Here is a 21,837-nt window from a genome sequence, read left to right as displayed (position 1 = left end):
TTCTGTTTGCCTCAGTTGCTCTTAAATAAAAGTTTGCTGAAAGGAAGACAACTAAAAAGCTTTAAAAAAAAAAAAAAAGGTAAACAAAACATGTCAAATATACCGCATTACACACACAACCCCAAACCTGTTTTTAAAACCAAATGGCATTTTACATTCTCAGGGTGCACTGATACTTTGAACAGTTTTCAGCATAAGTGGCAACTTTTATGTAAAATACTACCTGCTGCAGTACAGGAAGTACGTTTAAACTGTATGAGAATAACCAAAAATATTTTACCATTTTAGTATCAAATAAAAATATAATTCCTATTTTATAAAAACTGCAGGATGTTTTATTTTTTGAGCTTACTTTCTTAATACTGATTTAATAAAGATTCTTAGTGATGTTTAAGAACTTTAATCTGTATTCAATAAATATCAGTGCATCCCTTATGATGAGAAAGACAAACAAAAGAAAAAAAAACAACTAAACTTTAACAAGACAAAGATTGAAAAATTGAAAACAAAAAAGTGATTTTTGATATTATTGCTGGGAAGAAGCTGCTGAGCAAAAACAGGCTTTAGTTTTGATATGGCCCCTCATCACCTCGGTCTTTGTTTGAGTCTTTGTTTCTGCCCTTCAGGCGTCCTTAGATGGAGCCGCCGGGGACAAAATGAGGAGAAAGATGGAGCTGAGGGGTGTCTCTTAAAGGGGGGGGGGATCATCACAGTGAGTCCAGAATATGTCCATAATCACAGTGCCAAACAGACTTGAGAGGAGGAGAGAGTGGAGCTCATTTCCATTCCACTTCCTCCTGGAGTTCCTCGCTCCCTGGCGGCTTCGCACGACTGCGAAAAAGGAACACGAGGCCAACAATGCAGCCGGAGTTACAGGCCGTCTGATGGAAGGGAACTGAAGGAAGGAAGCTGGAAGAAAGCAGTACTGGGTTTGATCTCAGGTAGCTCCTAATCTCTCTCTCCTCGATGGCTGGGTCGCCCTAGAGGCCCACTTATCTGTGCTGTCGGAACCCCTGGGTGCCGTCTGGGCCGGCGGGCTGCCGGACCGTGTGATTGTTTGATCTGGAGTCCTCTGAAGGCAGTGTGGAGTTATTGCGCCCTGGCCTGGCAGAAAAAAAAAAGGATAAATGACTAAATTAGAAACAGAAGCCTTCTCCACAGGACAGAAACAGAAAACAGAAACAGTCCTAATTACTGAAAGTCTCACATCAGGCATGTCTCTCTGGAGAAGTTTTTATGTTCAGTTGATTTAAACATTTTTATTAGCATATATACATGTATGAACAACTGGCTTCCTTCAAAAGAGCCAAACATCTTGCATGTTTAATTTCCAACGTTTTGGTCCGAAATAGGGCTTACGTTAATTTTCCCAGGTAAGTAAAGTCAAAAATTGTGCTGGTAAATATTACATCTGTTAGTTACGGGGCTTACAGTTAGGTTTGATATTTTAAGAGTGTCAATGCTTCTAAAGAATCCAAAAATCAAGACTTTTTTTTTAAACCAACCATTCTGACTACAGTACAAATCACCCGAAAAGAAAAAAACGAGCCCTAAAAAAAAACGTCTTCCAGCATTTCTGCCTGGAAGAACATTTTCTTATAAAACAGGTCATCCCTCCACAAATCAGCAACCAAAGTTACCCCTCCAACCATCATATAGAGAGCAAGCTGTTCTCTGAGGGGAAGCTTTAAAAGATATTTAATGTATAAAGGGGTTTAAAAGCATTTTGTTTTAATTTGATGTTCATCCTTTTGATTGTTATAACACAGTAATATTTGGCCCTCTAGGGGAGGGAGAAAGAATCTTGCCTGGCCCTGATCTATAATGAAACTAAAAGTAAAGTCAGGAGTAAAACTTTATTTAACCTCATAGGTATGTGGGCTGTTTAAAAACATCCGGTGTTTATTTATTCCCACTTGACATTTGTCCCACTATGGGACTTTTTATGGTGTTAACATGTACAAACGCTCAACTCAGAAATGTATTATAAAAAAAATGTTAAAGCTGTTGGTGTAAGCAATCCATCTCCCCTAAAAGATATCCTATTGTTTAGAGAAGAAACATGGGAAATACTTAGCTCCACAGACAAACTGTAAAGTTCTCTGCATTAAAAAACACAAAAATATTCAGCCATAACTGGGTGTGATCTTCTAATGCTGATCTTGTTGGTCCCAGCGCAGTTAAGATGATCTTATTCAGGTTCTGAGTAGACCCTCCTAATCTTTCTTCGGGTGAATTGTACCTGTCAGTGTTGGGTTTGTCCTGAGGAGCTTCCTCTGGGCAGGCGCTGCCCAGTATTCGCTTCCGGGCCTCTGCATACTCTGCTTCCCGCTGGGCCAGAGATTTGACCTGGGGCGAAGGCCTGTTCTGGTTCATGGGGGATCCCAGGGACCCGTTACTTGTCGGCCGCTTCAAAATGCGTATCTGAGGTGGGGGTGCTGCTGGTAAAGAGTTGTCCTGTATTACCATGGTTGCTTTTAATGGCGATCTTGAAGAATTACTGGACTCTCTGAAAGGAGATAGGTGCGCAGACAGTTTTGAATTAAAAGCCAAAAAGAACAACTACAAAAACATCTTGGACTGAATAATTTCTTCCTTTCTTTGATAGATTCACACCACAAAATTAAGAAGCAGATTTTCATATCGCAGGCAAATGTTAGAGACAGCAGAAAAAGGGCCTAGATGTGTGAACACTTTCAAGACATGTTTTTTAATTTAACAGACCCATCCCAGCTACATACAAAACAATTTAGTCACAGCTGGCAAGGGAGGAGCTTTAGTTGTCAGCAAGTAGCCACAGCCCACAGGAGCACAGGAGACAGGCAGAGAACTGGATGAAGAGTTCATGTCGAATTTGGTTTAATGCAGTGTGAACAATATAAGAATCACTGAAAATGGTTTTGTTAGAATTTTACTTGTTTTGCTCGTCTCATTTTCTGTGTTTTATAAATCCGTTCCACTTTCCTCCTTCTAAAACATCACATGCTGTTTGTGTTTGGGTGTTTACTCGGAGCAGAAAGCAGAGAAGTGGAGCTTTTAAAGCAGGCTGAGACAAACATACAGCAACACAGACACATCTCCGGGCCATTTTTTTTTTTTTTCCTTCAGCGTTTGAGGTCCTTACTTTTCTTTCTGACTGATCCGAAGCTTCTCTTCTAACCGTTTTTCCATTTCCTGAGAGGGAAAACAGTACAAACAAAAATTTATGAAAACAAACATCAGATTGATTTGGGACAGGAAACAGTGCAGTAGGTGGTAAGTTGGAGAGTGGATGGAGAGCAGGATTCAGTTACAAGCTATTTATACATTTGAGGACAGCTGCCACGTCATAACAAATTGCTAGATAACACTGGACGTACAGTTCTGTACAAAAGTCACCTTTCATTTGTTTATAATTTGTTAGAAATAAGAAATATGTGCAGATATTTATTATAGCATTTATAAACTTAAAAGGAAATAAATTACATGAAAATTCTGAGCTTGAAAGTCAATAATGAGTGTGACCGAAAGATTTAACTTTCTAAGACAAACTTTCCCAGTTTCTCCGAGTTTCAGAAATAGTTTCACGGGCTTCTTGAAGAACATTTTAAAGCTCTTCTTTGAATTTTGGCTGCATTTTGTGCTATTATCTGACTTGGTAAACGTGATTCCACACTACTTCAACTACACTACGACTCTGCTGAGACCAAGCGGTGACTTACAGCTACAGACAGACCAAATAAATCAGCCAACTGATTTTAATTGACTGATATGAGCATTTGGGCATGCCTGTCCATCTGTAATCAATTACAGGAAAATGAAGAGGCTGCAGCAGCTGCTACAACCAGCTTACTGTAGCAGACCATTGAGCTTTTCAAGCAAGACTATTTTTTATTTTTAAGTGCACATGTTCTTCTTAGAGTTGTTAAATATAGATTTAAGTCAAACAATTATTGTTAAATGAAAAATACATGTTAACTAAATAAATCTGTATTATATATCTGCCATTAGCAGCCCTAATTACTAATGATCAGCATTAACTGCAGACAAATTCCTATCGGTTAACGTTTACGTACAGTATTAATTATTTTTTTTGTTTTTGTGTCCAGGTGTACTTTAACTGCATTGGTGACAAAATCTGGATTACTGTCACACTGAATTTAAGATAGTTCCAATCACATACTTTCTGAAAAGTATTGCACAGTGGATCAAAACTCTTTAACAGGACTCTACATTTATTATTTCATCAATTTTTGCAGGACTGTCAAACACTAATGACTGAAATGGACCTCCAACAGTTGCTTAACGCTAATGTGAAACATTCAAGAAAGTCTGATATAATGGGAGAAAAATGGAAACAAGAATGCTTTGTGTTGCCAGTAAAATATGTGAGAACGACAAAAATCTGTTCAGACAGTAAGTTCAGTCCAAGGAGCTGCTTCTCCCCTCAGCTCCTGAAGTCACAAACTTGTGATAACATCTGTCAAAACACCGTGAAGTTTCTGAATGCAGCAACTATCTGTCACCAGTTTGGCAACAACACAACATGGCCAAAATGATTGCCCAATAATCCGGCCTCGGAAAATCCAGATAATTCAGCAAGATATTGAGATAAACCTGATGAAAACCACAAAACGACTAGCATTGACAAGAAGCTATTTAAGGATTAGGTCGTAAAAGGGACGTCAAATGTCTTATGAGAGGTGTTAGTTTTTTGTTTTGCCAAAATAAGTAAACTTTCCCTTAATTGACACATTAACGTGAGCCCAGCGTCACGTAGCATGACGTTAGCGAGCATAAACCTTAGCACTTCTGAGTGCTAACCCCAGAGAGCAACGTTTGTTCGTAAAAATAGGTCACCCGACCCTTATTTAAACAAAACATTGAAATGCCTAACGTCACCTGGCCAAATGAGTTTGCGTTAACCTTGACTAACTTGACAGCTAACGCTACTTAACTCGGCAAGTTTCCTGAGACTGGCGTTAGCATTAGCCACATTGTTGGCCCGTGGAGTCGCTGCGTTGGGAGAACTTTTACAGGGAATCCCCGTCCCTTATCAGCAAGCATCCCCCAAAACAAACCCGTTCAGAACTAAATATACGTAGTCTCTTTCGTTACTTACCCCACTATCAGCAGCTTCTTCCCAACTTTCGGCGACCTCTTCATCCATGTTTCATTTTGCCTCAGACATGCCGTGGCCGAGCGGCGGAGCTCCTTCAGCTCAGATCCACCTCCGATGGCTGAGGGCTGTGACGTCATTCTGGCGGAGTTCCCCAAAACCCGGAAGTGGGCCGAAGCTACCACAACAGTAGTATATAAGTGCTGTGCAAAGGTTACAAATCACCCTTTCTTTGTATACTTTCCCTTAAAGGAGACAGACTTTTTTTGTAACCATTCAAAGCGTCAAGCGCTAAAAGTATATCCACAGCAGATGAACAGAGTCTGAAAGTCTTGTCTTTAATAGGAAAAGAGAAACAAAACAAAACAGGAAAACCTGACACAAGACCTGAGAAATGTATGGAAGTGTATGGAAACCCATTTCTGCCACTTTTAAGACTAAAAAGGCTGCAAGTCATAATTAGAGTCTATGCTGACAAGGCAAGAATTTGGTCGCCATCTTGGCAGGTGCTACGTGGCATTCTTAGCTACTGCCAGCATGGCAGCAGACCATGTTTTTCTGAGGAAAAACAAACTAATTAGGCCAAGAAGCCTATTTTTCCCCCATTAATTATAATGTGGTATTAAATTTAGCTTTATTTTTCTCCTTTGGAAATACTAGTCCCTGCAACGCTGCATGAAAAAGCGGGTAAAGAAATAGATAAATTAATGGAATAATATACTGCATTATTATACAAGGAGTCGTCACATCTCTACTAGACTGCTATAAGTAAAGCAGAGTACTGAGGGTAGACATATACCAGTTAACTGAAAATTGATCAATCTTTATAACATCTTTTAAATGACAGCCATTAGTTTACAAACCTGTTTTACCTGTTTTATGGGTAAACAGTGCTAAATAGTGAATCAGTGTGTAAGCTTAGCTGTCATTGTCTAAAAAAATAAAACAAAGCTATTTCTATGCATTTTTGAATAATGATTCAGCATGTAGTACACACCCTACTACGACAGAAACAATGCATAGTAATAGTTGAAGCACCTATCAAGATGGTGTCAATGAATGTCGCTTATCTCATCTCATGAGATATCATAAATATTGAGATATAATTAAGTTATAATTTTGAGATAGTATCTCATAGTTATGTGAATTTTGTAATCAAAATGGCAAAAATGGTCTTCCACATTGGCACCTTGTTGGTGCTAACATACTATTTAAATCCATCCGTTTAAGCGATTGTTGGTATTTTCTGTTTTTTTTGTGATAGACATCTGAAAGAACTGAAAAGATTTAGATCTGCATTTATTTCCTCCCTAAGTTGTTTCTGAGGATTCTGAGTATCATTTTATGTATTATCTGAGTAAAAACTGATTATTATCATGCACAACTGTTTTCTGAATTTGGCATGAAACATTACTTTATAGCCCTCTTTAAAATCCAGTTAACTTTGTAATAATGTGTGGGTATGGCACTTTATTTGCATTGAAACTTCAAACTGACAAATCCTCACTTGGAAGAGATTTCTCAAATGCATAAATCATTTCTCATATGAGTTTTAAAATAATGGTTTTGAGTAGTTTTCTTCCTTTATTATTCTGAATAAGCCCATGTCTCTGTCAGCACAGAATGTTTCAATTTGTACTTTCACAAAAATCCCAGCGTTTTGTTTCTTGACTGGTCCTCACTCAGCGCACCGATGGACGTAGTATCCTGTCACATATCCTACGATGAAAATAGACACCAGTGCAACTATGGTTCCAGCTGCCTTCATTGCTAATCCAGTGCTGCCAACACACACTCTGTTGTAGATCCTAAATGGGAAATGAGAAAGAGAACATGAATAAACTTGTTACACCAAATCTTAGCTTTGATCCTAAAGATATAACCAACTGAAATATGAATCAGACTTATAGATCTTTTCTTTATCATCATGTGTTTTTTTTATCCCCTTCAACATCTCCATACAACTCTTTGAATGTGCTCCTCAGATCTACATCCTTTATGTTGAGCAACAGTTCATCATACCTCCTGACAGCAGACTGTGAAGCCTCTACATTCATGTTGATGTTGTCCTCATTCCAGCGATCGTACTGCACGCTGCCAGCAGTGTTGGACTCCATGAGGGGTGTTTTGTTCCTTTTTTCAGAGGTTTATCTGCTGGAAAAACTCACTTTTTCACTTCTCAGTCTGAAGATAGAAAATTTATAAGGTGGCCTAGTCAGGATAAGTCCAACAGTGTTGCTTGAGTTTCTGCAGATAACAATTATGATTGTTGCATTAACAGTTTTCCAGATTCACTGAAGCATACAAGATCAGTTTCTACTACTACTTAACTGCAGGTGTAAAACGTTTAAGTAATTTAAAGTTGTGAAAAATGGGACTTCTCATTAGAGGATTTTTATTTGTCAGTTTCTGTCTTCCAGTTTTCAGTTTGTTATGAACTGTTATTTTTTTTTACTATTACATGAGTTGTTTTAAATTCTGTAGCAACTTTATAACATTATATCGCTGACATAAAAATGAACAGATAATGAACAGAAAACCCTTAAGTTTGGCTTTTTTGATAAGCTGTCCCACTCCTGTTTTAACTAGCTAAAGGTTTTATGTTATTGCAAATTACTGCAAACTACTTACATATATACATATAAACAATTAAACAAAATAAGCTGTATGTATTGTAATTTTGCAAACTAAAAGTAAATCACTTCTCTTTGATTACTTTTAAAATCTTTTCAACTCTGCTGGGTACATACAACTAAGATGTCCTCACCAATATTTAAAATGCTATTATCATCTCAAGCAAAGCTTTCTTAATTTTACAACATTAAAAAGAAGAAGTTTTGTCTTGCTCACCTGTATTGCCAACCAGTTTTAGTAGCTGTCTTGCTAATGCACAACTGACACAGAGAGCTGTGCCGCCTGCTCTGTGTGTATCTTGGGCCAAAGTGCATGTGGTTACTAAAGCCATCCAGTCATAAATTCACTGGCTGTATCAAGTTGTCGCCTTTAACTTCAGTATATGACTTTTTCTAAAGGATAAAAGCCAGTTCAGTGCTGTGTTGCTTTAAATTCCTGATTTCATTACCCCTTGTGCAGATAAGGGTGACAATTACATGGTAAAAAGCTTCACAATGCTCCACCCAGTGCATTACATTTTTATGCAGTAAATTATAACTTGACCTTTGATGTTGTGTTTGTTTGTTTGTTTCCCTCTTTGGCTCTGCTTTAGTCAATACGTGTGTACCTCTGGTTTGTCTAGAATAGATGGAACAAAATAACAGCACTTTTTCATATTTCTAGACAAAAGGAAATTAAATTTAGTAATGTATTTTGTTGATTACAAGACCGAGGGACTTAAATTTTGATTTGGTTGTTAAATGCTTGGACTGGTCAAACTGATACAATAAAAACAGAAACTCTCCATTTATTTTATTTTATTTTATTTTATTTTATTTTATTTTATTTTATTTTATTTTATTTTATTACCGGAAGTTATTATTTCACACCGGAAGTTTTAGACGTTGCTCATGCGTTTAGACTTCCGGTAAGCCATAGCACTTGCTGCGCATTTTACAGGTTTGTTTAACCATTTCATCTTCTCAATGAATTATTTAATCTTACTCTGTATTCAGGTTTTCATTTAAAGTCGCAAACACCGTTACGTGCGCCCGAGATCACAGAAGTAATAAATATATCAAATATTTTTCTCCGACTTAAATAATGAGCGGTAGAAGTTGTTTAGCAGTTGATGCTAGTTTAGCTAACATTTGCTAGCTAACATGAGAGCATCGTCGCTGGTTTGAAGAAAGTTCAAAAGAAGTAATTACATTTGCTGTTATTTTTCGTTTTTTGTTTAGGCTTATTTGGCTTCCTTGAAGCCCCAGATAACTAGTTTTCTTAGAATTTTGTAAAATTGGTGCGTTAAACACCTGACTTAGCTCTACAACAAAGCTATAACAAGATCCAGAGTTGAATCATTGCAAACGTGCGGTGCTCTCACTTTGCTTGACTCCGTATCTCATATGTACGAATGAGCTGAGATATTTGTTGTGTTAGGATGAGATGGAGATTAGTCATCATGATTTGTATGTTATGAAACAGATGAACTGTTAGCGTTTACTCAAACAACAGGTTGCACTGAAATGTCTGTGTGCAAATGTGGGAGACGATATTAACAATTTATAATTCACGAAAATCTAATTTTTCTGTTAAAATGTGCAAAGATTTTCCTTTTGGACAAAACAGTCAATGGGAGGTTTATAATAACATTATAAGTTATTTTTTTGGTTGCCAAATAATTGTATAAAATATTATGTTTTGTGGTTTATTAATTATAATGTCTTTGTACACCAGTTCAAGTAAAAAAAAAAGATTTAAGTGTATTGTAAAACAAAGAATATGTTCCTATAAGTGGCTGTGGCTGTTTTGTCCTATTTAGAAGTATTATTGAGTACTAGAAGTGATGTGGTTTAAAATAAAAACAGGGTTATTCCAAATCTTCTCTCATATGCCGTAAAACCACAACAAGGGAAGGAAGGTATTATATTTTTCCAAACAAAGGAGCATCAGTCATATCTGTAATGTGAAATAGTTATAGGAATATGATAGTTCTGTTTATTTTTTAAATATATTTACCTGATTGTCTCAACATCTACAGACCAGGAACTACTAAGATTTAGATTAAAATTTACGTGATTGATAAACCTGATCAGGCTTTTGTAATAGCTGCTCCAAATTTATGGAACAATTTACCTTTTAATATATTCAAGTTTAGATTAGAGAGATGTAAATTCCTCTTAAAACCAGTCATTTTAATATAAACAAAGAATAGCATTCAAATATGTTTTGTCTATTGCCATGCTTTTATATATATATTTTATTGTCTTTTTATTTTAGTTTATTTATTTTGTTGTATTATCTGATTTCACTGTAAAGCATTTTGATCCACCTCAGTTATTTTAAATGTCCTATAAAAATATAATGGACACTGACATTTTATTTTTATGAAGAGATTAAGATTATACAAAATGTATACATTTCTTCTGTAATGCATCTGTAGTTTATGTGAGTTGTTATGTTCACTGTGACTGAAATGAAAATATTCTAAATTGATTATTTGGTGGTAACTCCTTGTGTTTGAATTGTAAAGCAGGTGGTGGAGATTGGATGCTGATGGGGGACGAAAAAGAGACCTGGAAAGTAAAAACTCTTGATGAAATCCTGTTGGAGAAAAAACGCAGACGAGAGTTAGAAGAGAAAACAGACATTAAGCGCCAGAAAAACGTAAGTAACTTAAAAAAAGTAATAATATAAGAACCATGTTACATTACATTCAGCAACAAAATTGTGAATTTTATTTATGAATTGAATTTAAGCTTTAATTTAAGGTTTTTAAAGATTTTAGATTTTTTCAGAATAATCAGTTCTTGGTATTATTTTTTTTTCTTGACTTTTCAACATTAGTTGTGCTAAAATTAGCTCTGGTGGGAGCAGTTAACTTTCCTTACATAGTCATATTTTTTTTAGAAACTAATATGAGCTGTAACCTAAATGTCCTGTGATCTGATTTGTCTTTATTATAGTCATTATATGAAGACATTTTGATGATTTCTGGCTTTAACTTTTTCTCACAGTTCTCACAGGGCCTTGTTTCACAGGCGAATGATCGGGAAGCCAAACGAGACACTCCGGAGGAAGGAGAACTACGTGATCAAAGAATGGAAATAACAATTCGTAACTCCCCGTACACAAGGGAAGACTCGACAGAAGACAGGTCATTTCACTTATCTTACAGACTTCACATGTAAAGAAATGTTTGAGATTTAGCTTTTATGAAAGCAGGTGTAATTTTTTGCTTTTCTGAAGTTTCATTGTGATTATCCTATTTTTTTGTTAGGGGAGAGGAGGATGAATCACTAGCAATCAAACCCCCACAGCAGGTAGCAAGAAAAGACAAATCTCACCACAGAAAAGAGGAGAAAAGAAAAGACAAAAGACGTCATCGCAGTCATTCTGCTGAAGGAGGTGAGATGATGCTTATTAAATACGTAGTCTCAAGTATATTATACTGTCAAATGCAACAAGTTACAGACTATTTATTTGTTTGTCACTTCCACTGACGATTGCTTTGCTAAAGCAGGGGGAAAGCACGTCCGAGCCAAAGACAAAGAGCGAGAGAGCGATCGGAGGAAACGTCTTTGGGAAGAAGACAACGCACGGCGAAACTGGGAGAGGCAGAAACGAAGGGAGGAGGCCAGAGCTCATTCACGCAGAGAGAGGTGAGCATCACTTTAAAACAGTGGTGATTTCATTTTTACTAAAAAAATTTGTGTGTGTTGGAGCTTTTTTCCAAAGCCTATGTTGTTGCAGCTTTTGAGAATGTGTGTACAGTACATCTTTTTTCTTGTTAAAGCCTATTAGAAGTGTGAACCTAGCATAGATTTTTCTCCCAGTTTTACTGTAGGTGCACATGAAAAGCATCTGAAATTACTCAAAAGTGGAGGGTAGGGTGGCGTCTGAATAGATGTTTAGTGGGGTTTTATTTCCTGACCAAAGGGATCGGCTGGAGCAGCTGGAACGCCAGCGGGAACGAGACCGGAAGCTTCGTGAACAACAAAAAGAGCAACGGGACTTCAAGGACTGGGAGAGAAGGGCTGACGATCGACACAAAGAGAGAGGAACTCGACGAGAGAGTCAGTGACTACAACAATACATGCAATTTGTTTCTTCAATTTTTTTGTTGCTTCTTTCAACACAGTGTAAGAGGGAAAACTGGCGGTGAGGACAATAGTGTATATTTGATTTGATTCACTTTGAACAGTTCACGGTAGCAGAATCCTTATTCTGATGAGCTAAGCTAAACAGACACAGCCTTACCAGCAGCTGTGTTGTTAAAATAAAAGACAGGATGTAAGGAAATCATCTAGAAGGTTAAAATATAAAACTTTCATCTGTTGTAAAAGTGTATTTTTTTAATAAGAAAATTGTTTCCATTCAAGTGCCCTCCCACCATCGAATGCTTCCTGACGAGTATGATGACAAGCAGAAACAAAGTCACCACAGTCGTAGTCCAAATCGCGTTCCCCGGGACCGATCTGAGCACAGTGAGCCACAGAAAATTGCAAGTGAGTTTACCGTAAAATCTGTGTGTACTTTGCGAAAACATTACCTATAAGTACCTGTACCTCCATTTATTAGCTTTGCTTACCTGTATGTTTTTTTAAAGCAACTAAAGAGGACAGGCCAGACATCAAGGACCTGCTTGCAGACCTCCAGGACATCAGTGACACTGAAAGGAAGACCAGTACTGCAGAGTCCTCTATAGGTAATGTGTCACACATGGCTTAAAGTTTTTCCCTATGCATTTATTATACCTCCAAAGCAGACCTACTTATGTTAAAACTACACATTTCAGCCCAAATATTTCAGGAAAAATGTTTTTGTGGCATTTTTACTCATGCCACATTTTAAATGCATGAATTAATTAAAATGTAAATTATTATTTTATCACTAATCTCTTCTACCCTGAACCCTCCTCACTTAAACTTCCTGATTTCAGTTTTCAAGGTTTATTCATTTATTTTTAAATCTCTGTCTTGTCTAGCATCAGGGTCGGGCTCTGAGGAAGAGGGCGATGATGATGAAGGAGAAGAGGGGTCCAGCAGCCAGAGTGAGGGTGAGGAGGAAGAGGAGGAGGAGGGGGAGTCTGTTTCAGGTTCTGGACATTCTGAGCAGAGTGCAGGTAAAACTTATTATTTTATTTCTTTCTGATTGTCATATAAGATCAGTAACGCAAAGTTTTATTTCTCCCTCAGAGGATGTAAGTGAGGAAGAACAGTCAGAGGAAGAAGAGGAGAGGGAAAATGGAAACCACATACCTGCAGGTGAGGAAATGATTGATGTGGGAGGTTCTGTATTTTCCTGAGCTGCTGGATGAATCCAGTTCTGTAAAGAACAAAGATATAAAATTATGATGATTTTCCCTGTGTCCTTAAATTTATACAGACAACACTCTAGTATCACGACATGCAAACTATAAATTATGATTTTTTAGTCATTGTTTTATTGATTTAAGTTTATATCTTTTCTTCCATGAAAACCAGAGAAAGAGCAGTAGTTCAGATCAAAATTCATTTTATCTGTCTTTCAAAATAAAGGTCTGAGTTTCAAAACAAGTGCTTCTTCATCATTTTCCTCACAGTGCCAGAGTCCCGTTTTGACCATGACTCAGAGGAGAGTGGAGAGGACATGGAGGAGGAAGAAGAGGAGGAGGAGGAGGAGGAAGAGGAAGAGGAGGAGGAGGAGGAGGAGGAGGAGGAGGGTGGAGAGGATGAGCCCACCCCTCACTCTCAAACTCATTCGAGGTCCCCCACCCCCGAAGAGAACTACATTCCAGAGTCCCCTCCAGTTTCACCTGTAGAACTGAAGAAAGAGCTGCCCAAATATCTGCCTGCTTTACAGGTGAGTCTTAATTCAGATACTTTTTACACGGTGCAATCAGACCCTAAACTTTATGTATAAATGTCATTAAGGAGCATGAAATGATCCTCTTGTGTTCAGGGTTGCCGGAGTGTTGAAGAATTTCAGTGTCTGAACCGAATAGAGGAGGGAACTTACGGAGTGGTGTACCGAGCTAAAGACAAGAAGACTGGTGTGGAAATGAACCCTGAAATATATTTCTTTTCAAGGTTTTCAGATGTGCTTATAGATAATAAATATGTTATACTTTCTGCAGATGAGATTGTTGCTCTGAAAAGGCTGAAAATGGAAAAGGAGAAGGAAGGCTTTCCCATAACATCTTTGAGAGAAATTAATACAATTCTTAAAGCTCAGCATCCAAACATCGTCACAGTGAGGGTGGGGGAACGTGAAAAATGTTTTGTTATTGACTTTTGCACCTTTTGTTATTCCTGTCAAAATGTTTAAGGTCAGACTAATCTGTTTTTTGTAATTTCATCAGGAAATTGTTGTTGGAAGCAATATGGACAAGATCTACATTGTGATGAATTATGTGGAACATGACCTGAAGAGTCTGATGGAAACCATGAAGCAGCCCTTCCTTCCTGGTAACTGACTGGTGACTTATTTTTAAATCTGTCTCTCTGTAAAAGTTGCATTCTAGCTTTAAATGTGACATTCTGTGTCATTTTAATGAACAATTTTCAGCATTTAACAGATGTTAAGGTCAAGTTTTATTGTTTTATTTTCAGGGGAAGTAAAGACTCTTATGATTCAGCTTCTCCGAGGTGTCCGACATCTCCACGACAACTGGATACTTCATCGAGATTTGAAGACGTCTAATTTACTGCTGAGCCATAAGGGTATCCTCAAGGTATGCAGGTGCTGCAGTTTTCATCAGAGGCCATTTAAATTCAAAAGGCCTTATTTGTCTGAACGCAAAATGACATTTCTTCTAAATTATATACTCTCATATTTTAGAATTTAAAGGTATTAGTTGGTTTTCTAAACTAAAGCAAACGTTTTTTAGTTAAAATTAAAGTTGCAGGGACTCAAGACCTTGAATATCCCTGAATGAAGTATTCAGATATTAGTAATAAGTGTCAGGCAACCATTTTTAAGTTAATTTGAACTCTGTAGGTCTTCTCAAGTAGAGACTCTACATTTATGGTAAACATAAGTTTTGCTTTGAAATGGGCACTAATTTTTCAGTCACCTGTTTCTTCCAAAGAGTGCACAAGTCTCTCTGTTAAACTCCAATGTTGGAGCTCAAGTTTACTTTTTAGGATGTTTTTCTTCTTTTCTCTTTCTCAGACAGGCCATTAAACGAGCACATAAAAGAAAAAAGTTCAAACTTCCTTTATAAGGTTGATAAAAATACATAAAATAGCATTGCTGACATAATGTGTTAGCTTTGTTGACCTAATTTAACAATCAGATCCGTGTTGACATCAAACTTGAATTGAGAATCAAACTCTGCCAAGATGGTCGTCCGGTTTCAGCCTCCACATCATGAATGATGCTTTCATTTGGTTTGTTCATAGTCTGCCTAAAAGGACCGCAATATGACCATCCTGAGAAAAATCTGAAAATCGAGACACCAGTCCTCGGTCCACAATAACATTTTGTGGTTTTAAAGATTGTTTTGTCCATTTTTCTTGTGCTGCAGATTGGTGACTTTGGTTTGGCGCGGGAGTACGGCTCGCCACTGAAGCCTTACACGCCTGTTGTGGTGACTCTGTGGTACCGATCGCCAGAGCTGCTGCTCGGAGCCAAGGTGAGAATTCAAGTTTAGGCTGCCTTGTTGAAACCACGAGTCCCGGTTCAGATACCAGTGTAAGGGCTGATACCACAAACTCTAAGGAGACGAGTTTTAGTGGACAGGATTGCATCACCCTGACTGTTACATGTGGAGATATATTTCCTTTAAAAGACAACATCTGTAAAGCATTTGGCATGTAAGATACCAAATACCACAAACTGCTATTGGAGTTGTAGAGCCGTAGGATTTATACAGCCAGACGGCAGAGGCCCAGCAAGCCATCAAAGAACATCCTTTTTCACACATGAGACAAGCTCGAGCAGCCCTGTGCCAAGCAGACCGTCTTGTTGATGTTGCTGCGGATTACCGCTGTGCTTTTTCTTCTCTCCACAGGAGTACTCTACAGCTGTGGACATGTGGTCAGTGGGCTGCATATTTGGCGAGCTCCTCACCCAGAAACCTCTTTTCCCTGGAAAATCTGAAATTGACCAAATTAACAAGATTTTCAAGGTAAATGTCGTCATTTGCTCTTGAGAAATAAACTGAAATGTCACCATTGAGGCTAAAGCTCTTCTCTTTACTGTCTGTAAATCTAACAGCTTCTGTTAGAGTATTCAGTGTGCAGTTCTGCTGTTCATCTCAGGGGGGAGCCACTGGTAGACAACTGAAGTTATGAAACTAAAAACCTGTAATAATTGGTTGAAAACTGTAACACATGGTTGTGCAGACTTATTAGTGATCATTTAAAAAAAAAAGATGGAATACCTTTTTAATCCTTAATGAGAAATTGTAAAGTTGGAAAATTAGAACATTTTATTTAAATAAACATTGCAAAAAATATTTCATATGTATCTCCTCTTGCAGTGAAAGTTTGCCAGCTGACTCGGGGTGTGTGTGTGTGTGTGTGTGTGTGTGTTAACTCTAGGATCTGGGCTCGGCCAACGAGAAGATCTGGCCTGGCTACAGTGAACTGCCTGCTGTGAAGAAGATGAGCTTCACAGAATATCCCTACAACAACCTGCGGAAGCGCTTTGGAGCTCTGCTGTCCGACCAAGGCTTTGACCTTATGAACAAGTAAGATTTTTAAGCTGTCATATCACAAAAACACACATATAAGCCACATTACGTGCTAATGCTGTTCTGCAGCTGGTCTGAATAATTTTTTTTTCCCCAGCTGTTTTGTTTGTTTGCAGAGATTTGGAAAAGTCTGCCTTGGCATAAGGAGTAAAATGTTTGGTTCATGAGTGTATAATACAAAAGGAAGTTATAAAAAAAATGGGTTTGTTTTTATGACAGAATTTTTAACTAATCGGATTTTTCTAAAAACTCATTTTCACCTAAAGTGCTGTAAAAAAGCACCCGTCCACCTACAGATTTCTTCTGTTTTTGCTTTTTTGTCACACTTTAATGTTTCAGATCATCAAACAAATGTTAATATCGGACAAAGATAAACATGGTAGAGGTAGTGTGATGGTCTGTGGCTTCTTTAGGACCTGGACAACTTATCATAACTTGTGGAACCGTGAATTTTACTTTCGACCTGAAAATCCTGAAGGAGGCTGACCGGCCATCAGGTCAGGAGATCTGAAATTTGTAAGTGTGACAAAAACAGAAGAAATCTGCAAGGAAATAAAAACCTTTTCACAGCACCGTAGGCATTTTGTTTAGGATAAGTTTTGGTCATATTTTCTTTTTTTCATGGAGCACATAGATTATGGTGGATTAATGAAAGGCAAACAATCAGCTCCCGCAGTGCAAATGACCAAACATGAACAAAACAAACTTTTTCCCGGTAATTTCTGTTGACGTTTCCAGAGTCTTTTGTGCAGTCGGTGCATTCCTGGCAAGCTGACCTGAAACATGACAGCAGTAGTGGATTGGTAATTCATCAGTTTGCCTCAGCGGCAGTCCTATTCCAACCACAAGTCACACTTCATGCTACGCTTTTTGGGAAAACACTTCAGAGGCCAGAATTTTCCTGCAAAAAAAGCATGTTCATTTACATATTTATAGGTTCAGATTTCTTAGTCTGGACAATCCAAAGCTCAGCTGCAAGAATGAGTTTTATACTCAGATCTTTCTCGACCCAGTGAGTCTTTTGTCTACACCTGTAATGGCAAAATCATACTGCTTGCAGCTGCAGCGGATAGTAACAACAAGTCCAGTGTGTTACTAGAGGGATCGCAGTTCAGTGGAAGTCTGGCACTTGTCCAGTGCTGCTGAAACTCTCGGAAAACTTACAAAGCATTTTACACTAAGATGCAGTCAGACCACGGCAGCTCGCTTCATTTGAAACGCTCGGAGCACAGCAGTGCAGAAAAAAATCTATAGGTGTAGTTTGGCTGAAGGAATCACAGAGCTGTCAGGAATATCACACATCCCTGAGCAGGAAAGAGTTTGAAGATGGAGGTATTTACGGTCTGATCTGTGGAGAGGCCTCAACACACAACTGATTTCTGAACCTAATGCGCTTGTTTTCTGTACCTCAATCAGATCCTAGTTTTTAAACTTTAATATCTTTCAGTGCTGAGTCTTAGTCTCATGCTTTCATTTCCTGCAGCTCGCACCTGCACACTACACCCTATATTCAGTAAACCACTGTATTTTAATCTCCCAGGGAGAGCATTTTCATATTCACGTTACAGCTCATTCTCAAAATCTTCCTTTTCATTCATCACTTTTTTCATATTTCTTGTATTACAGTGCGATTTGGACACACAGCTTATCTGGTTTTCTTGTGTTTAGCACCTCCTACTTTATAGACTCAGCTAATCTGTTGCAGTACCACTTTAATTAATCCAGCAGTAAGATGTTGCTGTCTTAGAAAGGCTTCCCTTGGTACCAACAGCAACAGTAAGCTGGTCATCCAGATTGATGAATAGATTCACCTTTGACTTCATATTGTTAGTATCCAGCAGTGTAACAGCTGAGTGAACTCATTGAGTCATTCAGTCACTGATTAATGTCCCGTCAAACTGGTAGCACTGAATGGAGCTCTGTCATTACTTACTCATGACCGGCTCAAATTGCAGCCATTACAAGTAGATGATATTAAAATTCTTCAACACAGCACAGCTCTTCAGGGAGCCCATATTACAATGCAAACATAAGCCAAAGGTTGATTTCTGTACTTTGTGACCCCAGTATACTAAATCAGTACCTAAAATCAGATCAAGACATCCAGAGTATTTCTATTTCCACATGTTGGAGTTGAGATACTCCGATTTAAATTCTCAGACTAAAAACCCTTAATACCACCATTTTGTCTGTCTTATTAAGTCATTATTTTGCAGAAGCTTGTGTCCAAGTCACTTAAAGAAAAGATTATTTTTAAATAACAACCATCTGAGTCCCTGAGAGTCCAGATAAGAGTTGAGGTCATGCTTGCTGGAAGAGTAAGCAGTTCTGAAAAACAGTTATCTGTACAGTGTAATTGTTGTCAGTTATTTCTTCCTTATACAAATAAGAATTATTATGACTTTTTTTGTCCACACTGACCCCACTCACATGAGAGTATTTCAGTTGAAAGACAAATTTTACACTCTACCAGGTCTCTGTTATGCTGTTAATCCTATCATATTATCATTTTAACCAAGCTGATTAAACTTTCTGGCTCTTTGTGTTCAAGGCTGCATCTTCTGTTCAAATCCTTTCAGGAGTATGTCTTTGCTGCTCGGTGGCTCAGAAAAAAAAAACTATGCCATTCTCACCCTTGCATCATCTTTTGGCCATTTCTTGTCACTATTTTTCTTGCTTTGGCACAGAAATCCAACTCCTGTATAGTTAATCCTGCCTACAAAGCCCTGATTGCTTTTCCAAATGGGGAAACAGCTCTCAGTGAGCTAAATGCAGACCTGTTTGAAGCACTGAAAGTGTCTGAGGGAAGTGCAGCCATGCAGGAGTCTGCCACAAGGTCGCCAGAAAATACAATCTGAATTAGAATTATCTCATTAATGATTGCTTTATTTCACAGAGCCGTTTGATGCTTCTTTGATTTAACAGCAATTAAAAATATCCCTTGATTATATCCAATGACTGTTTTTCAGATTCCTCACCTACTGCCCCAGTAAGAGGATTTCAGCAGATGACGCTCTGAAGCACGAGTACTTCAGAGAAACCCCCCTCCCCATCGACCCCTCCATGTTCCCCACCTGGCCCGCCAAGAGCGAGCAGCAGAGGGTGAAGAGAGGCACCAGTCCTCGTCCTCCCGAGGGAGGCCTGGGATACAGAAACCTGGTAGGGAGATTAAGCTCCACTTTCTCCATTACACACGGCTACCAGGCTTTCTTAGTGCTGCTGTCTGTGTTAAATAGATTACAGACCTACAGGCTTCTGCTTTGTGTCTGAGTATTTCCTCCTTGTGTTTTCCAAGATGAGCCTTTTAAAGCTCCTAATGTTTTCAGCAGTGGCCCTACTCACCCATAAGTCTATTGTTGATATTTTTTCAGCAGTTTCAATATTTTCCACCTTACTTACAAATTAGACCGTAACAGAAGGTTTATTGGTTTTCTGAGATTTATTCTTGTCACTGCTGAAGAGCTTATGTAACCTAACACAAACTCATAAAGACAATTAAAACAATAATCAGTGTTAATATTTAACATCTTCTGGCAAAATATACAGATAAATTTGTTGATACCCGTACAGCTCAGTGAAACAGTGCTTCAGAAAGATCATGCTAGATATTCACGTTATCGCCAGAGAACTACACTTCCTTTGATGACAATTAGCAATTTTATTTAAGAGTATAAGGTTCATGGAACTGTAGCCAGCCTCTCAGGAGGTGGACGCAAGAGGAAATGCAACCCCAGGTTGATCAGAGGGATAGCGTAGATGGTAAAAAAAAAGAGCCAAGAGCCAAAGCACCCTAAATCGTTCAAGCTGAACCCCAAGATTGAGGTATGGCACTTTTGGATCGCTCCGTCCATCAGATTCTGAATCCTACTGAGTGCCCTGAAGAAGACGCAGGAGGGTTCCATAAAAAATGTTGACAAATCCTAACCTTTCTGAGATTGATGAAGCAATACAGAGGTTTTTGGCCAGTCGCATCAGTTGTGATTATTGTGGAATTTATCTGCATCTGGATGTAAGCTAGCACTCCAAATGTCTCAGTAAATATACACATTAAGGGTTGTCCAGTCATAACCCATGTAATATTTATAAGATCTGAAATAAACATAAATCAAAAAAAAGTAATGAACTTTATTTTTTCCTTAAATGACCTTTTGTTTTTGTTTCCTTTGTTTTCAGGGTGACGATGACCTGAAAGACACCGGCTTCCACCTGACAACCAGTAACCAGGGAGCGTCTGCAGTCGGACCTGGATTCAGCCTCAAGTTCTGAACCCGAAACTGCGGGACAGTTTGCTGTCTACCAGAGAAGAATGGAACAGAGAGTTCTGGGACTTGTTTGAAGCCAGACGTTTTGCAGCTCAAGGCCAGATCAGTATCTGATTGATCAACTGTTATCAGACACTCAGGACTGTCTAACAGTAAGACTCTTGGCTTTTAAATATGTTGAATTTCAACAACATCTGTTGTTCTTCGGCAATTTCACCATTTCAGAAGTGACAGTTTTAGCTTCTCAACAGGAGGCAATCGTAAGCTTAAACGTTAAGCTTTGTTTGACTTTCTTTGATTGGTATTTCCTGGCTACCTGAGCTACTGTATAATTAATGCAGCATTTGCTGTATGTTTCATTCAGCATTATGTTCGAAATCTACCGGGGAACGTCAGCTGACAGGTTGGCAGTGTTTTTGTAAGAAATAAAGTTTGAAACATTGTTTTGTCTGCACTTTTTCCTGTATTTATAAACTCAGTCGAGGCTGTGCAAACACCGCCGCACGCTGCCAAAACTAAAGTTTAGCCTCAAAGACGTCCAGCCTTTAACCCCAGTCGGCGCTCTTTGTCCAAAAGTGATGTCATTTCTTGCACCACATTCTTTGTCTCAGCACTTCTTCTTCCAAAAAGAAGAGAAGCACCAACTTTGCTCTGTCGTCTTTTTTTTTTTTTGAACGGCTTTACAACTTCGGAATTAAACCAATAAGTTCTCTGATTGTGAGCCAGAGAAAAATAAACAGAAGCAGCGTTGGTCCCTGCGAGACGGCATGCTACTTTCACTGGATCAGGCACAGAGAAACCCTTTTTGTCCTTGGGCTTCTGTAGGCAGCACCAAATGGAAATATTCATTAATCAGTTTTATCTGTCCCCTGCCTCCACCAGAGGCAGAGAGCTCCTTCTGCAGATTATTACACCTGATGTGTTGAATGAGTTTGGAAAAAGAGCTGTGAGTGGAACTGACTGCTCAGTCTCTGGAGGCAGACTGCTGGCCTCGGTGTGAGGCCAGTAAAGTAAGCTAGACGTCTGAGATGTTCCACGTGCGGTTTCAGGCCCGAATATCTCCAACAACTGTAAATATTGCTTACTTTAGCTTTAGTGACTTTGTCAGCATGTAAATTACTGAAAAAACCTGCATTTGATCAAGAAGCAACTTTTTTAAGAACCGTTTTTGTGATATGTATGCT

The 21,837-nt window shown here is 38.4% G+C and overlaps 2 protein-coding genes and 1 long non-coding RNA gene across 5 annotated transcripts; 1 reads left to right on the top strand and 2 right to left on the bottom strand.

Moving 5' to 3' along the window:
- Positions 1 to 572: 572 nt before the first annotated feature.
- On the bottom strand, positions 573 to 5,251 carry szrd1 (SUZ RNA binding domain containing 1). Its single transcript, XM_017411189.3, has 4 exons — positions 5,102 to 5,251; positions 3,125 to 3,174; positions 2,243 to 2,509; positions 573 to 1,104 (listed from the first exon to the last, which is right to left on the bottom strand). Exons 1-4 carry the CDS (start codon positions 5,147 to 5,149, stop codon positions 993 to 995), a joined length of 477 nt encoding a protein of 158 aa, XP_017266678.1. The 5' UTR covers positions 5,150 to 5,251; the 3' UTR covers positions 573 to 992.
- Positions 5,252 to 7,239: 1,988 nt separating this feature from the next.
- LOC112450362 lies at positions 7,240 to 8,041 on the bottom strand. Its single transcript, XR_003038939.1, has 2 exons — positions 7,949 to 8,041; positions 7,240 to 7,345 (listed from the first exon to the last, which is right to left on the bottom strand). It is a non-coding gene; the product is annotated as an uncharacterized LOC112450362 (long non-coding RNA).
- A 579-nt stretch (positions 8,042 to 8,620) lies between these two features.
- Positions 8,621 to 21,096, top strand: cdk11b (cyclin-dependent kinase 11B). Of its 3 annotated transcripts, none has more exons than XM_017411406.2 (20): positions 8,621 to 8,671; positions 10,245 to 10,378; positions 10,729 to 10,868; positions 10,992 to 11,119; positions 11,235 to 11,373; positions 11,651 to 11,787; positions 12,094 to 12,219; positions 12,321 to 12,419; positions 12,699 to 12,836; positions 12,910 to 12,978; positions 13,296 to 13,555; positions 13,655 to 13,745; positions 13,830 to 13,951; positions 14,055 to 14,160; positions 14,305 to 14,426; positions 15,222 to 15,329; positions 15,708 to 15,824; positions 16,240 to 16,388; positions 19,361 to 19,550; positions 20,565 to 21,096. In XM_017411406.2, exons 2-20 carry the CDS (start codon positions 10,262 to 10,264, stop codon positions 20,655 to 20,657), a joined length of 2,451 nt encoding a protein of 816 aa, XP_017266895.1. In that variant the 5' UTR covers positions 8,621 to 8,671; positions 10,245 to 10,261; the 3' UTR covers positions 20,658 to 21,096. The 3 variants fall into 3 exon arrangements, with proteins under 3 accessions (XP_017266895.1, XP_017266893.1, XP_017266894.1); XM_017411404.2 differs by having other exon boundaries at positions 11,232 to 11,373; XM_017411405.2 differs by having other exon boundaries at positions 8,627 to 8,671; positions 10,248 to 10,378; positions 11,232 to 11,373.
- Positions 21,097 to 21,837: the final 741 nt, after the last annotated feature.

Source organism: Kryptolebias marmoratus, linkage group LG8, assembly GCF_001649575.2.
Source record: "Kryptolebias marmoratus isolate JLee-2015 linkage group LG8, ASM164957v2, whole genome shotgun sequence".
NCBI classification, from domain to species: Eukaryota; Metazoa; Chordata; class Actinopteri; order Cyprinodontiformes; family Rivulidae; genus Kryptolebias; species Kryptolebias marmoratus.
Note: the sequence above shows the minus strand (reverse complement) of the source record. Positions and strands in the feature narration are given on the sequence as shown.

What these genes read in the sequence shown, in the direction of transcription:
- cdk11b (XM_017411404.2), top strand. Translation starts at nt 10,262, where the DNA reads ATGCTGATGGGGGACGAAAAAGAGACCTGGAAAGTAAAAACTCTTGAT. An exon ending in GCCATAAGGGTATCCTCAAG is followed by an intron (nt 14,427 to 15,221) that starts GTATGCAGGTGC and finishes CTTGTGCTGCAG; the next exon opens with ATTGGTGACTTTGGTTTGGC. An exon ending in GGCTTTGACCTTATGAACAA is followed by an intron (nt 16,389 to 19,360) that starts GTAAGATTTTTA and finishes ACTGTTTTTCAG; the next exon opens with ATTCCTCACCTACTGCCCCA.
- szrd1 (XM_017411189.3), bottom strand. Translation starts at nt 5,149, where the DNA reads ATGGATGAAGAGGTCGCCGAAAGTTGGGAAGAAGCTGCTGATAGTGGG. An exon ending in CGGATCAGTCAGAAAGAAAA is followed by an intron (nt 2,510 to 3,124) that starts GTAAGGACCTCA and finishes ATCTCCTTTCAG; the next exon opens with AGAGTCCAGTAATTCTTCAA. An exon ending in GACAAACCCAACACTGACAG is followed by an intron (nt 1,105 to 2,242) that starts GTACAATTCACC and finishes TTTTTCTGCCAG; the next exon opens with GCCAGGGCGCAATAACTCCA.